Source organism: Vigna umbellata, chromosome 8 (assembly GCF_029865625.1).
Source record: "Vigna umbellata cultivar VRB3 chromosome 8, Vumbellata_1.0, whole genome shotgun sequence".
Taxonomy (NCBI): domain Eukaryota; kingdom Viridiplantae; phylum Streptophyta; class Magnoliopsida; order Fabales; family Fabaceae; genus Vigna; species Vigna umbellata.
The window spans coordinates 13,797,712-13,814,235 of NC_142172.1; the positions used below are offsets into that span (position 1 = coordinate 13,797,712).

Below are 16,524 nucleotides of genomic sequence, written 5' to 3' on the forward strand. Positions count from 1 at the left end.
AAAATAATTATCACATTAACATTCACACAAACAACCTTAAAACATCATAAACTAGAAAAACATACATACGAAATTTTGTATTAAACTTTGTTAATTTGACTCAATGAGAGTATCTAGTTGCTCAACTAGTAATATTTAAAAGTAATAACAACAACCAGATAACTCGCTTAACGAGATCATCACTAAATGGCACAGACTTAAAAGATCACGAAATTCGTCCAGCGAGAATGGTCTCGCTCAACCATGGTCTCAACCATTCTCAAGTCAGTGAGTCTATGATTTTAGTCTTGCTCGGCGGGAGTTTTCTCACCTAATGAATACTAAGTTAATGGCTCTTGAACTATAGCTTGCCTAACGACCATATTTTCTCCTTGCGAAAACCATGTCAATGAATCATTTGACTTTGGTTTCGCTCAGCGAGACTCGTTTAGTGAGTTTGCATAATTTTTTAAAACATGAATTCAATAGATTTATACCTCATAAGCCTCTGCAGTCCAATCTAACAATAACCATAGATGTCAAAACAACCAATTTTTAGATAATACACAATTTAAACTACACAATTTACTTCCAATACAAATCATTCAACATCATAGAGTTTAAATCATATAATCTCTAAAGACAATTCAATTCTCCAATCTCAACTCAACAAGTCAAACTACATTAGACAATAAAATTTCACAATTCAACTATACAAGTTTACAATTAATAATTAAAACTTGTCTATCAGTTAAAATTAAAATAACCAATTTTCCTTACTTGTCACCTGACTCAAGCTATTTTAAGGTTCCTAAAACAGTTATACCATCAAAAGAAACTCTATCTTCTCTTACTAACAACACAAATATGATTAGGACACATCATTATAAGCACTAATCAACAAAAAGTTTCATAAAAGACTCAAATTTCATATGCAAGAAAAAAACACTTACATGCACAAAAATCTCAAACAAAAAAAAAGAATAAAAATCAATTTATTCTTTTAAGAATCAAGGACATAGTGTCATATCTTTAAATAGTTGAAGAGATAGTTGAAATCTCTAGAACTGAGAGATAAAAAGTTCTAATAATTTTAAAAAAATGATATATTTTTAAATAATAAAACTCTTTAATAAAAAATATATTTGCACATTAAAATTTTTAATGATAAAATAAATAAGATTCACTATTTTAACACGCAATCACTTGTAAAACATTATTTTTTTAAGATTTTACACACACTCGAACGTAACATTGGGACAAAATATTGAAAATATAAAATTAAGTCATTGTTACTAAAAATATTATAAGCACATTTTTCTAATATCATTGTTTTAAATTTAAATTATATAAAATAATTATCATCATAAATAAATTTTATATACATACATAAACTAGTATAACCATTATGAATATTTTTGTAGATGCACTGGGAAAAGATTGTGTCAAGTGATTGCAGGGACTTAGGCAAAGAACATAACTATTCTAAAGAAAAATCCAGAAGTATATCATGTAACATCAACAATAACTGCTTGCTCAGAAACCAAAAATCAAACACAATCCCTGCATCAAGGGTTTTTGCTTTCAATTGTTTGTCTCAACTCATCTTCGCGCATAGCTCAGTGGTTTTAGGGAGCAATCAACATGGCGAAGTTGTCGTCATCTTCTTCGAACTCTGAGAATTCCAGAGAACTAGTGTGCGTGGGAACATTGGAAATCGCCACTCCCAAACCCGTTGGGTTTCTCTGCGGCTCAATCCCCGTTCCAACCGACAAGTCCTTCCACCATGCTTTCCATTCTGCCCTTCTCCCTATTCCCCAAACGTATGCGCACACATACTCTCTCTGTTTTTCTCACTCAATAATTTTTTATTTTTTTTCGTTTGAATTATGTGTTGTGTTTTTAGAATTAAGTGTTATTTGTGGTTGTTTCAGGGTGAATGCTCCTCGTTACCGTTACCGGATGCTGCCGACTGAGACTGATCTGAATACTCCCCCGCTTCTGGCCAATTTTCCGGACAAGGTTCTTCCTGTTGGCGCTGTTCACTCCAAGACAATAGGAGGAGGTGCTTACTCTTTACCCTTGGAGTAAATTAATTATATGTTATAAGTGGAATCTCATGTTCAGTGGTTCAAAATATGTTCTATTCTACCTTTTCGCACTTGGTGGTTGTGTATTTTTGTTTTCACGTTCTTCAAAGCTGTCATAAATTGCAATTGACATTGTAGGAAAACACAAAATTTGGCGGTTGTCATTCTTTATTTGAGGGTGTCATTCTTTATTTGAGAGTCCCCTTCGTGATCGGTTGTTCCATTGTATTTTAGCCTAGGATGTGTTGATGGTAGTCTCATTGTAATTTGACCTCTCTCTTTTAGAGTTTGTTATCTAATTTTTGTTTTTTCCATTCTTAGTTCTGTGGACTTTCATTGAATTTAGATACATATATTTAGTTATAACCATCTGAAAATGAATGCTATCGATGTACGCCATAAAGTGTCTCCTTTAATAATTTTTGAATGAAGTGAAAGTCTTGTTATCGCACCTTGTGGAGAAGTCTTGGATGTTGTCTTGAAGTTAAAGTTCGTTGACGATCTTATGAAGGCTGTCATATCATGGTTCTGAGATCAGTATGCTATCTGTTGTATTGATGCTCTTGTAGTAATGGGACTTTGTTAGCTGACCTACAGTTAAAAGGGTCTATGTTAGCAAGGGTGACAGTAGAGGCTTGGGACTTAAGGATGAAAATCTAAGCTAGTAAGCCAAGGATGGAGGTCCAGTTAGAGGGGAGTAGGTTTTTCTAAAGTTTCAACCTCACAGATGCAAACTACAAGTCACAAGCAACCAGTGGGGAGTTAAGCCCAAGATTATGTCTCATTTCAGATTTTCAAAAGTATTGGCCAAGTTGCTCACTGGTTGTGCTTATCAGTGAGCCAATTACATCCAGTGTTTCACATTTCTGTGTTGAAGAAGGCACTTTCTTTGGAAACATGTTCTCAGCCATTACTCACTTAGAGATTCAACATCACAGGTTTTTAATTTTAGCCAAGGTGCTGATAAGTGTCAGAAATCTCCTTGATTGTGAGAATTTATGGGAATTAGCATCAGATGCTTAGAACCTTTTTTCCTATTTTAAACTGAGGATGTTGTAAAACTTATTTTTCGGGCCCAAGGGGGGATATTGTTATTGGGTCTCCAATTATTAGGGTCTATGTTAGGAATAAAAAGATGATAATAGAAAGTTGGGATGCTGGTCTATTACTAACAGTGCGGACTGTCTGTCAGATGGTTGTAGTTGACACAATTTTATGGTGATTACAGCCTAGCATGGATACCAGGCCAACAGACAATTGCTTGCGAGAAACGATGCCTTCATTAGTCATATTTTGACAAATCAGTTAGAGTACCAGGCACCTCAAGCTTACACTATCAGTTGGATGGCCAAACTGATGTAGTAAATGTCAGAATTGTGTTTGTATTAGAGATGTCATAGAGGTGTTAAATATCATTTGCAAATATACTCTTAGCCTTCTTCCACAAAGAGTGACGCAATTTGAATATTCTAAGAGTTCTCAATATATGTTGGGTTACACTGATTGCCACAACAAGGTACAAGGATGGAAATCCATCTTTTCCTACTGTTCAAATTTGTCTGATGGTATTTTATTACCATCTTCTTCTGAGTGTTCATGAAAACCTTGCCAAGAAAACACATTTCAACTGATACAGACCTAGACAAATAATTTTTGCCTTTAAAGCTTCTTTGAAGTAATTGTGGGTGACCTAGAAAATCAGTGGACAGATCAGATGCCATGGCAGACTAGAAACAGAGAGCATAGGTGTAAAAGACGAACTTACAAGGTGTTCAAATGGGGTCCTGAAGTCTAATTAGTGGGAAAGGACGGAAAGGATGTTGGGAGAGGGATAAGAGAGGCACAACATTGTCCCAGCGATTGGAAGTGGTGGGTGGATTGCACGGGTTGGCCCTGCAAAGGTGTATGTGGCTGTGCATGATGAGGCCATTCACTGGTGTTTCAGCAGTTTTAGGAAGAAGCCCTTTTTCTTTGCATGCATCAATTGCTTCAGTATCTAAAAGCTGTATGTGGCTGTTGCTTCACTGGAAAGGTGTATGTGGCTATTGCACATATCTAAAAGCATCGTACAAGGGAGAATCTCCCACTTTACTTCGATACTCAAGACATCATCAATGTAGGAAGTGCATCTATTGGCAGGGTGCAGGAATTAATTATTGGATAAACTCAAGGTATACTTAGCACTAGCTCAAAATTTATTTTGTAATTTTATAACCAAACACTTCTAGAGCCATGTCAATGTGCAATCAAAGTGATGGAAAAATGTTTTTAAAGGTTTCCAAATATGTGTGTGATAATTTAGCATAGGAGTTGGCATTTTATTTGTGATAGGCTGCTCTAAGGACCACATTCCCCCATAATACTTTGGAACATTAATCCAAAAAATTATGTCAGAGGCTACTAAAGGAAATGTTTATTAATTTAATTTTTTGCAATACCATTTTTTTGAGGAGTAATATCAATTGATGTTGAATACCTTTATTTGAAGGAATTAATTGAGATTCTTATTAAATTATTCAGTGTTGTCACTTCTCAAAATATAGTTTTCAGTGTCAATTTGTGTTTCTAAGATTTGTGAAAAACATTTAAATATATTAGGAGCACTAGACTTTCATGCATAGGGTAGATCCGTCTTAGAGAAACTGATGTGATATATTTTATTGTTTCTATCTTGTATAAAGCTGAATACAAAGGGAGCCTCTATAGAAGCTACCCTTGAAAGCAAAAAGACCAAAACACCCAAAACAGACTCACTAAAGGGGACAGACAGCTGGAAAAAAACAAATTAGAGAGACAGTGTAACAGAAAGACACAAAAAGACAGAAGAAAATCTCTTATTTTCTTTTATTCTAAAATATTCTAATAATCCAACACATCCGAGTGTGATCATCAATAAAGGTTACAAACCATTTTATTTCCAAATCGGGTTGTAATTATTTATGGACCCTGGTCATCGATTTGGATTAAATGAAAAATTTTAAATGCATGACGAGGTTGAGAGGAGTAAGGACTTCTATGACTTTTAGCTAGAAGAGAACTTTCCCATTGAAACAAAGAAAATCAGCATTTTTTAATAAATGTGGAAACAAATGCTTATGATGTGCCCTAGTCTATTATGCAGCAGCATTATTTAGTCCCACACAGGGGAAGAATTAATACCACCTTGGGCTACTTTATTCTCAAAAAGATCTTCATAGTAGTAGAGACCATCTGTCATTTTAGCATTGCCAATCATCTTCCCTGATGTCCAGTCCTGAAAATGTAATGAGTAATAGAGAACTTCTCATTACAATTGGAATCCTTGCAAATTTGACTAATGGAGAGAAGGTTTCCTGAGAATTTCGGTGCATGTTGCACATTTTAAGTAAATGGTTTTGGATAACGCAGTATTTCTTTCATTCTAATATTTTATTTCCAAAACAAGGAGAATATGTTTAAATAAGAAAGGTTGATCATATGATCAAAAGCACTTGAACCCATGATGCATCGTACACGCATGTTTGAGGTGCAATTAAAAGAGTTGGAGGCACCAAAATTACTTTCTTTGTACCAGAGAACCAATACAATGGCGAGCTAGATTTTAGCAACCTTGTGGATTCATCAACTTGTTCCTCGTGTAAAGAAGTCTTTTCTGCTTCATGAGTTGTAAGGCCAAATTTAGGTCTTCATCTAGAACCTAAATTACTGCCCTTTAGTTGTGTTGGTCTCCCGTGAATTTTCTAGTATGTTTCTCAGGTGTGACGTGGTTTATTGCCATGATCATGCCTAAGATTTGATGAGTTCTTGTGGTTTATTGATCTACTATTGTCTTTGTCATCATCAACCTTATGCGAGTTTCCTCTCTAATGATCTCCGCAAAGGTTTCACCTAATGGAGGCAATGTTGCTCTCCCTGTGATTCTACCATGATCTTCATCTAGCTTCTCGTTTAGACTGCAAGAAACTGAAACGTCCATCCTTCATCCCTTGTTTGTTGATGGTGTTTGGCATTCTCGGTAGACTTCCACTTGAGAATTTCTCAAGAGATCTAGCTTCTACCACACCCACTTCAAAGAGTGGAAGTATCCTGTGACATTGCTGAATTTCTCTGGCTTGTAAGTTGAGTTCATATATCTGAGATTTATTTGCAAGCTCTGAATATACTTTTGTGACACTACCTTACAATTTTATGGCTGCTGAATAAAGCATGTAGTTGCTACTGATGACTCCATGGACACCAACCATGTCATAATCATGGAGTTTTCAGCACCCACATCATATTGTGGGTCTGTATGTTGAGCTTGAGTTGCTTGGTAGTGAGGTATCTGAACTTCTACAACGGATATACATCTAAACAAATTGGGGCCAACGGAGATAGTTTAACCCATTAAGTCAAAAAGAGGTGATTTGAACTGAATGCGAATAACTGAAAAACAACCTTCTGCTCCTATTTTAGAGGATGCAAACTTTGATAATTGGTGGTGGCTGAGGAGCTGTCACCCATGGCTCTGCATATCAGAGGCACAGAGTTTGTGCTTTGGTACCAAGTTGAAAATGTGGAGTATTGTTTTTCAATGGAAATAACTTGCAGGGATTTTTCCTTTTTATAAAGGGGAATCACTTAAGGTGATATACTAAAACAGGGTAACTAAATCCTAATAAAGGAAAGAAAATATAACAATAATGAATTACCTTAAAAAGGAATAGAATAATTACTAGTTAATTAGCTATACAGGAATAAATACAAAATCAAATTCAATTACAGAGAAACTTTCTGGAATCAAACAGGTTTAGTCCTCTTTTGACACCATGTCAACACAAATGAAGCAAATCTATTCAAGTCAGAGCTCTCCCTTTGCGTTTCTCACAAACCAAACACACTGTTCATGTGTTATTTCTTTCCAGCACATCTAAGAGTGTTAAGTCTATAATTCCTTCATGGGTTGATACTGTTCTTATTATCAGTCATTGAAAAAAGAGCGCCGTAATGAAATACAAATGTATGCTATTGTGAAATACGTTACATACGTTGTTTGGTTGGTTTCCATTTCTTTATGATAGATTCATCAGTTACATATTTCAATTCTTTCTAAATTTCAATTTCTTGGTGACAGATTTTCCTTGGGAAGGCACTGCTGTTGCATCAAATTTCAATAGAAAATGCGAGGCCCTTGCAGTGTCTGGCTTGGTTGATTATGGAGATGAGATTGATGTCATTGCCCCAGCAGACATTTTGAAGCAGATATTTAAAATGCCATATTCCAAGGCTCGATTATCAATTGCTGTTCGTCGCATTGGTCATACTCTTGTTTTAAACACAGGGTATGTATTTGACCTACTCTTGACTTAGTTTTGTTTTCATGACTAACTTCCACTTAGTTGTGGTCACTTATAATTGCTGCTGACTGTTGTTTGATTCATGATAATTTTTTTCACTTTAGAAAATTGAGCTTCCCTATCTATTCTCTTTTGTTGTAATAAGAAACTGAAATCTTTATTTTGATCTGAACAAAATATTAGCAGTTGAAGATTATAATAGTATGTGCTTAAACAAGCAAGACATTAAGTTTTATTGCATCTACCATGTATAAATTGTGCATTCTAGTTCACAGGGTGTATATTTGACCTACTCTTGATTTCATTATTTTTGCCATGACTAACTTCCACTTAATTGTGGCCCCTCATAATTATTGTTGCAGTTGTCCTGTAATTCATGATGACATTTTCACTTGAGAAAATTGAGCTTCCCTATCTATTGGCTTTTGATACAATAAGTGAAATCTATATTTTGACAAAGAGAAAATACCAGTAGTTGATGATTACAATATTATATGCTTAAACAAGGAAGTAAATGTATAGACAACCGAATAGTTGCATATTCTGCCTTTATTGCATCCACCATATATAAATTTTGCATTCTAGTTCATAGGGTGTGTATTTGACCTACTCTTAGACTTCATTTTGTTGCCATGACTGACTCCCACTGGATTGTGGCCCCTTATAATTGCTGTTGACAGTTGTCTTTTGATTCATGATAAATTTGTCTCTTTATAAATTGAAATCTTTATTTTGATCATAAGAAATTGTTAACAATTTATGATTTCTATATTATATTCTTCAACAAACAAGGAAATGTACCGACAGCTAAATAGTTGCATATTCTGGTTTTGTTGCATCCACTCTGTATAAATTGTGAATTCTAGTTCATGATCTCTGATACTTAAAATATGAATTTTTTTTTTCATAGAACTCATTTAAATGTTTTATAGGGACTCAACCTTATTTGGGGAAAAAATGAAATCTTAGGAGTGTTTGGTTATTAGCTTGTGCTAGATTAATCGTCATTTTTTATTCTGAAGCCTGTTAGTTGACTTATTTATTTTCCTGTTTTTGGCAACCTACTACTTATCATGGAGAAAAACAGGTCATGTGAATGAATCTTTGTTGACTACAGGGAGGAGGCTTTTATTTAAGTATAATGTATAATGGTTATATAATCATGTAGTTCATAAAATCCCTAATTTACACATATAACATAACTACAATATTCAAGCATTTGATTAAATAGTGACAGTATTTATGAAGTGCAGGCCAGATGTTGAAGAGGGAGAAAAACTTATAAGGAGGCATCACAATCAAGCAAAATGTGCAGATCAATCTTTATTCTTGAATTTTGCTATGCATTCAGTCAGAATGGAGGCATGTGATTGTCCACCAACACATCATGTTCCATCAGAAGATCAATCAAATTCTTCTGTACTTCCTGGAGGAAAACCGCCCCATATTGTGGTACAAAATGAAGATGTTGTTCAAGCAGAAGGATACAATTGCCATTCTGAGTACTCACAGGTTGAACCGGAAAACTTCTATTGGGGTAGCAAGAAGAACAGGAGAAATAAGAACCGTAGTCCAGTGAAAAAGGAGTCACAAGTTGGTGAAAAACCCAGATCATCAATGCAAGAATCTGAAAAACAAAGAAAAGTTGGTAATGATAACTTTCTTAGGATTTTATTCTGGCAGTTTCATAACTTCCGCATGCTCTTGGGAAGTGATCTACTTTTATTCAGCAATGAAAAGTATGTTGCTGTGAGCTTGCATTTATGGGATGTCACACGACAGGTGAGCACATTCTTCTGAAAATGGTGTTGCATCAAACTTTGCATTAGCAGATTGTTAATATTTAAGTTTTCCCAATTTTTGTAGGTCACACCTTTGACATGGCTCGAAGCATGGTTAGACAATGTCATGGCAAGTGTACCTGAGTTGGCTATATGTTATCATCGCAATGGTGTTGTTCAGGGGTATGAGCTTTTGAAAACCGATGATATTTTTCTTTTGAAAGGGATATCAGAGGATGGGACACCTGCATTTCATCCTCATGTTGTACAGCAAAATGGTTTGTCTGTTTTGAGATTCCTTCAGGATAATTGTAAACAGGATCCTGGAGCTTATTGGGTACTATTATTATTTTTTTCATTACATTTATATATTTGTTGTTTTTAGCTTTAGTGTGTTAATTTTTTTAACAAATTTATTATAGTTATCAGTAGTAGGAAATCTGACTTAGATTTTTGCAGCTTTATAAAGGTGCTGGTGAAGATGATATACAACTTTTTGATCTTTCCATTATCCCCAAAAACCGATCATCAGATGATAGTGATGACTCTTCAAGGTCCTTGCCATCGTCAATTAGTAGGGGTCGAAGTGATGCAGTATATTCATTGGGAACTCTCCTCTATCGAATTGCTCACAGGCTTTCACTGTCAATGGTGTGAAAAAATGAAACATTTTTCTGGGTTAACGCTGCTTTTGGTAGTTCTACTAATTTTTTACTGATTACTGTCTGTTTTTGCTGTAGGCTGCTACAAATAGGGCTAGGTGTGTGAGGTTCTTTAGAAAGTGTTTGGAATTTCTTGATGATTCAGACCATCTGGTATGTTTTTGGAATAACAAAATTGATGTCCTGCCCAACCCCATTTGCCTAGTATTTCCACTTATCTTTTGTTAAGTTGATTGCATTTCTTATAAATGTTGTACTGAACAGGCAGTACGAGCAATAGCTCATGAACAATTTGCAAGGCTGATTTTAAATTATGATGATGAGTTGAATTTAACTTCTGAATCTCTGGCCCTAGAGTGTGAACTAACTGTTACTGAAGCCAAAGAGTCATCTTGGGATGTTGAAAACAGTAATTCTGAACGAGAAGGTGCCCATGAGGTATTTTATCTGCATGCTGCTGACAAATCAGGTGAACAGGGAAATATGATTGAGCACTTAGAATCAGAATGTTCTGTGAAGATGGTTTCTGATGGACAACCCTCATCTGGGGAACTGATATTGGTCAATAACATAGAATTGAGCAATCGCGAAGGGGATGTACCAATCACGTATCCTGATGTTAGCTCTTCAGTTTGTGAAGTGTGTCCAGTTCCAACGCCTGTGGTTCAGACAGTTGCCGACCCAATCTCATCTAAGTTAGCTGCTGTACATCATGTTTCACAGGCTATTAAGTCTCTGAGATGGATGCGACAGCTTCAGAGTACAGAACCAGAGGTGATGGATCAATTCACTGAAAATCATGATAGACCATCATCATCTTTTAGTGTTTCTGTTTGTGCTTGTGGAGATGCTGACTGTATTGAAGTTTGTGATATTCGAGAATGGCTTCCAACATCCAAGTTGGATCATAAGTTGTGGAAACTTGTTCTTTTGCTTGGAGAATCGTATTTGGCACTTGCAGATGCTTATAAGGAGGATGGCCAACTGCATCAAGCATTAAAGGTAATTCAGCTATCATGTTCTGTGTATGGATCAATGCCTCCACATCTTGAAGACACAAAATTTATTTCTTCAATGGCTAGTGGCTCATCCTTGCAGAGAAAACTCATTGATCTGAATGAAAACACATCATGGGATGATGTAAAAGACGAGACTGTTAGTGGCTATATTGAAAGAAAGTCTTCTGTTTACCTTTTCTGGGCAAAGGCATGGGAACTAGTGGGAGATATTTATATTGAATTCCACAAGATAAAGGGTAAAGAAATCTCAATACAAGATCTGAAAAAACCTGTAACCAAAGAATTGAGAATGTCATCTGAGGTTGTGAAGGAAGTTAAAAGGCTGAAAAAGAAGTTGGTACAAATTAACCATAACTGCAGTTCATGTTCCTTGGTAAACTGCAGCTGCCAGAGTGACAGAGCTAGCAGTGGAAACAGTGCAAGCAGTAGTAGTGCAGCTTTGGGCCTCATGACTCATGGTAGAAAGCATAATAAACGATTATCTGCTAAAAATGCCAATTGCTCACCACCAAAAGATCCAGGAGACGAGTTCATTAATGACAAGGAGAATGGAAAAGATTTTGACAACAAATACATTGAGCATAGTAATAATGGTGGAGATCTGAATCAGATAGATACTCCTGAGAGTAGAATGGAAATCGAATCTTTGGCTGCTGTAAACCCTAGAACTCTTGAGGGATCCTCAGAGATGGATGCCTCATGTTCTAGTGTTGTTTCTCAATCAGAAAATAATTCAAATGAAACACAGAAACTGAAAAATGGTGGGATATTTGAGTACCTAGTTGAACCTCTAGTGGTAAGTGTAGAGTCCAATCTTGTAGCTGCTCTAAAGTGCTATGAAGAAGCTAGACAATCATTACTTAAACTTCCAAATAGTTTGTCTGAGTTACAATCTGTGGTTAAAAAGAAAGGGTGGGTTTGCAATGAATTGGGCCGAATCAGACTTGAGAATAAAGAATCAATTAAGGCTGAACTAGCATTTACAGATGCTATAGATGCATTCAGAGAAGTTTCAGATCATACCAACATAATATTAATAAACTGTAATTTAGGCCATGGCAGGCGGGCATTGGCTGAGGAGATGGTATCTAAAATAGAGAATCTTAAACTACATAATATTTTCCACAGTGCATACAATCATGCATTGGAAACTGCAAAACTGAAATATTTAGAATCCCTTAGATATTATGGGGCAGCAAGGTTAGAATTGAATGCCATGAATGATCATGACGATTCTGTGACAAGCAGCTTGAGGAATGAGGCACATACACAGTTTGCTCATACCTATCTGCGGCTTGGAATGCTTTTGGCAAGAGAAAATACTACTGCAGTTTATGAAAATGGATCACTGGAAGATACATGTGTAAGTCACACAAAGCCCCAAGACAGAAAAGCCAGAAAAGATTTGAGAAAGCATGAGATTTCAGCTAATGAGGCCATTAGGGAAGCGTTATCTGTGTATGAGTCACTTGGTGAACTGCGCAAACAGGAGGCTGCATATGCTTACTTCCAATTGGCTTGCTATCAGAGAGACTGTTGTTTGAAATTTATGAATTCAGGAAATAAGAAAAGCATTTTGCAAAAAGGAGAAAATAGTGCTGTACAGCGAGTAAAACAGTATGCATCTCTGGCAGAGAGGAACTGGCAAAAAGCGCTGGACTTCTATGGCCCTACAACTCATCCTAATATGTATTTGACTATTGTTATGGAGAGATCAGCTCTTTCATTAAGCCTTTCAAGCTTTTTACACTCCAATGTGGTATTTTCCTCTACTTCTTTTACACATTAATTAAATTCTTTATGACTATTTTACTGAAATATTCATTGAGATGATTTAATTCCATCATTAACCTTTTCTGTTGCACTATGCTATCTAATATCATGTGTGTGTTTTACACTAATAAAGACTCCTTGGAAATTTACATACTTGGGCTGAGTGCATTGTTTTGTTTGTTAACTTATAAAAATAACTTAGGCACTTCACTTCCCAGCTATAACAATATTATAAAATTCACGAAATTGGGTTCTGTATTTGCAACTTAGATTTACTTCCTATGAAACTTGGTAAAAATGTCTCCAAGGTGTTGGGTCAAGTTGATATCTTAGATATGTTTTATCGTGACGTCAACTGCATAATGTGCTGAAGTACTGTATTTGAAAATTCTTTGAAATTGATGAGAATTTGAGAGAATTAGGTGGATCAAAGAATACATAAATTGATGAAATTTCTTTGAAATTTCTGACTTTCATTTTTCTGAATCAATTAATTGTCGTAAATATCTTTTGATATTCCTTAAATTTGTACATTAATAATGAAGACCTCACTATAGATTTTATTGAAATTTGGTTTTTGATATACCAATCAATATTTCATTAATGAGCCAGTGTATATTTCTGTCATTTGTTGATTCTTCCAGAATTTTGTTGCAGGTGCTGGAATCAGCTTTGGCGCATATGCTTGAAGGGCGCCATGTTTCAGATACTACTGAGGACACTTTCAGTACTAGATATCCTGAATTACATGCAAAATATTGGAGTCAATTACAGATGCTTTTGAAGAAAATGTTGGCCACGATTCTTTCATCGAGTGCAAACAAAACTCCTTGTCAACCATCTTTGACATCTAGCAGATTTGGTGATGGTGGAAAGATCAAAGAACTCTACAAGATGTCCCTGAAGGGTACTGACATGATCCAACTGCATAACATGCACAACTTGTGGATATCGTGATGGGAAGTTAGTCCAGCTGCACACACCGGGTACAGTGTATATAGCTTGTAAAAGTCATGACAGTAACTTCATGGTGACATTTCTTCTCTCGTTAACTATGGATCAGTGCAAAATTATAAGAAAAACCTAACCAGTAGTAGAAATATTGTAGAAAATCAATGTATATATTTATGCTTTAGCTACTTTGGGAATGGATAAAAGGATATCGAAGTATAAAAAGAGGTTTACATGCATTTTTATTGTCTTGAAAAAGTTCATGGCCCCTGAAATTATCATAATTAATTTTAATTTTCTATAAAAAAACTATTCATAATTAATTCTTATTTAAAGAATTTCGAATTAAAAAAAATCTATTGAGATGAAAATCTATTGGATTGAAATTAAAAAAAGAATTAATATGAAACGTTTTGAGGATTTTGAAAGACTTTTTAAGAATACGACTTGCATAAAGAGTTTACAGACTTGAATATTTATAAGATGATTTGAAATGTTATGGATTGATAGGATTTAAAAGTGGGGTTGTACGAGATGAACTGCAAAAATTAGGATAAATGGGTTCGTTCCTAACATTCTTTTTATTTGATTAATAAGTAGGAAAATATTCATTACCTTAAAATGAGTGATTTAGTGATAACAAAAACAGAGAAGTTTATAAATTTTAGAAATTGAAGTATATTGAATTTAAATTATTTATATTTTAACTTTTTTTTTATAAAACTCAGGATATACGTTACTATGTTCATTGATACATGAAAATATTATTAAAAAAATAAAATTTTAGGAAAATCAAACCAAAATTTTTGAATAAAATATGAGTAAGCTAAAAAGTTATCCTATACACAGGAAAAGAAATCTATTATAGACAATTCCTTCAACAATCTCTTATAGACAACGGTAGAACTCGTATGAAAGAAAACTTGACAAAATGACAATCTAATCAATGTATTCTAATTGATCTTAAGGTCAATTGAGTCCTTATATAATTTTTCAAATGTTATAAGTATCATTCCTTTCTGTATAAATATATAGAAGAATGTTCATTTGTGTGTCTTTTGGAAAAAAAGTTATCTTATAAAATATGTATTAATTTAAACGTAAAGACAAATTATGTGTGGTTTCGATTACATATCAGTTACCGGTCATTTTTTTTACAAACGATATATTGTCCATTGCATGATAAAAATAGAATAAAAGTTTTTTTTTTTAAATTGAACTTATGTTAAAATGTTGATTAGTATAAAAAGTTTGTTTAATTTAATTACTTAATTATATTTATGATTACCAAAGTTTTGTTATCGAGAGATGATTTAATGTTTTCATGCATTAGAGTGTCCGGATCTTAACATAGTGACAACTTTCGCTTGTGCTCTTTCTTGTTATCTTATTCCCAATCTCTACAATTTAAACTTTTCTCATCACATTAGTAGTACTTTTTTAAGTAATGAAATATGCATTTAATCATGGTGAGATGTACTTTCCTTATATTGAAATCATGTAAATAAACACCTATTAAACATGATAACATAGTATGATTGGAAGTGGATCAATAATTTATTGATAGACAATGTTGTCTATTTTGCTTGAATCACTTTGTAATCAAAAGATGTTGTTAGATGTATTGTTATCCCCTTTTATTTTATTGTCTAAATTTAACTTCTTTAGTCTTGCTTTATATACTTTGTTTGATATATACTAAATCATGTTTCAATTTTAATTGAGTTGACAACATTCTAATCGAGATATGTCAAAATGAGAATATATAAAAAAATAAATAAACACATTTAAAAGATGAGAACTATGAAAAATTTTAAATTTTTACATTTTAGATAGAATTTAAAATTCTCTAATTCTAAATATTCAAATTACTCTTATAAATTTTTAAGATTTTAATTTTTCAAAAATTTGTTATCTGAATAACTTATTTTATTATAAAATATTTCAAATCCTTTATAAAAATTTACTATCCTCTAAATGTTCTTTTTATTATAAAAATAGTTAATAAGAAATTTGAGAGAATTTATCTTACAATCATAATATTATTATAAACCAAAGATTCATGAAACTAATAGCATCTATGAAATAATAAAAAATTAAAAAAATTAAATGTAGTCTCGAGCTTCCAATTTAATTCAATCTAAATAATAAAAAAAAATTCTTAATAAAAATATACATTGAAATGCATATTTTAATGATTTCAATTTTTGTATGGTAATGACATTACTTATACAGATACAATAAATAATATTCATATTATAAAACTGGTTTTTTTGTGATATAATTGTTAAATAATTAATATTTAACTATATAATTAAATTGTGTTGGATTTATCAGATATGAAATTTACGAACCGCCCCCTAAATTTAACTAAGTTCATTAAAGGCCAACTCATAAGAATGCATTTGAGTAAGACTAAAGTGATTGAAGACGGAATTGTTAAGTAAAACTCATAATCCATATTTTCTTGAAATTGAGTCTTATTATTCATTAATAATTGAAGACTTTAAATATCTGTGTGACACTTATAATATTATGAGAATACAAATAAAATCTGAAAATAAAATATCAACTATCTTAAAAAATAAAATCTGCTTAATTTATCAAAAAATAATATTGTACCTAGATAAATTGAAAATCATAACTATGTATCCTTATTCTATCTCTATCAAATACAATTAAATATTACTAGACCCAAAAACTAATAAAATAATATTTAAACAAAATTATTAATAAAACCTAAAATTTAAGTTTATCCAACAAATTTCCCCATAAACTTAAATTCTTCCTTCCTTTAGTCGGCTTTCCATGTGCATCATCTCACACCGGGTTTGCTTCTTTCAATCAGATTTGACTTCTTTTTTTTCCTTATGGCTCTCTTGTCTTTTACCTTGGTTGACATCTTTAATGCTTTGACTGACTTTTTTTTGTTTGACTTCTCAATAACCTTGACT

At 33.5% G+C, this 16,524-nt stretch overlaps 1 protein-coding gene across 1 annotated transcript; it reads left to right on the forward strand.

Annotated features, from left to right (window-relative positions):
* Nucleotides 1-1,431: 1,431 nt before the first annotated feature.
* On the forward strand, nucleotides 1,432-13,809 carry LOC124849230 (erythroid differentiation factor-like protein). Its single transcript, XM_088097312.1, has 9 exons — nucleotides 1,432-1,802; nucleotides 1,914-2,044; nucleotides 7,162-7,369; nucleotides 8,638-9,166; nucleotides 9,251-9,502; nucleotides 9,625-9,816; nucleotides 9,906-9,980; nucleotides 10,092-12,605; nucleotides 13,277-13,809. The coding sequence occupies exons 1-9, from the start codon at nucleotides 1,624-1,626 to the stop codon at nucleotides 13,574-13,576; spliced, it is 4,380 nt and encodes a 1,459-aa protein (XP_087953438.1). The 5' UTR covers nucleotides 1,432-1,623; the 3' UTR covers nucleotides 13,577-13,809.
* The last annotated feature ends 2,715 nt before the right edge of the window (nucleotides 13,810-16,524 follow it).

Bases quoted from the DNA above. Each gene is read 5' to 3' on its own strand.
- LOC124849230 (XM_088097312.1), top strand. From the start codon at position 1,624: ATGGCGAAGTTGTCGTCATCTTCTTCGAACTCTGAGAATTCCAGAGAA. The intron at 7,370-8,637 runs GTATGTATTTGA...TATGAAGTGCAG, and splicing joins ACTCTTGTTTTAAACACAGG to GCCAGATGTTGAAGAGGGAG. The intron at 9,981-10,091 runs GTATGTTTTTGG...TGTACTGAACAG, and splicing joins TTGATGATTCAGACCATCTG to GCAGTACGAGCAATAGCTCA.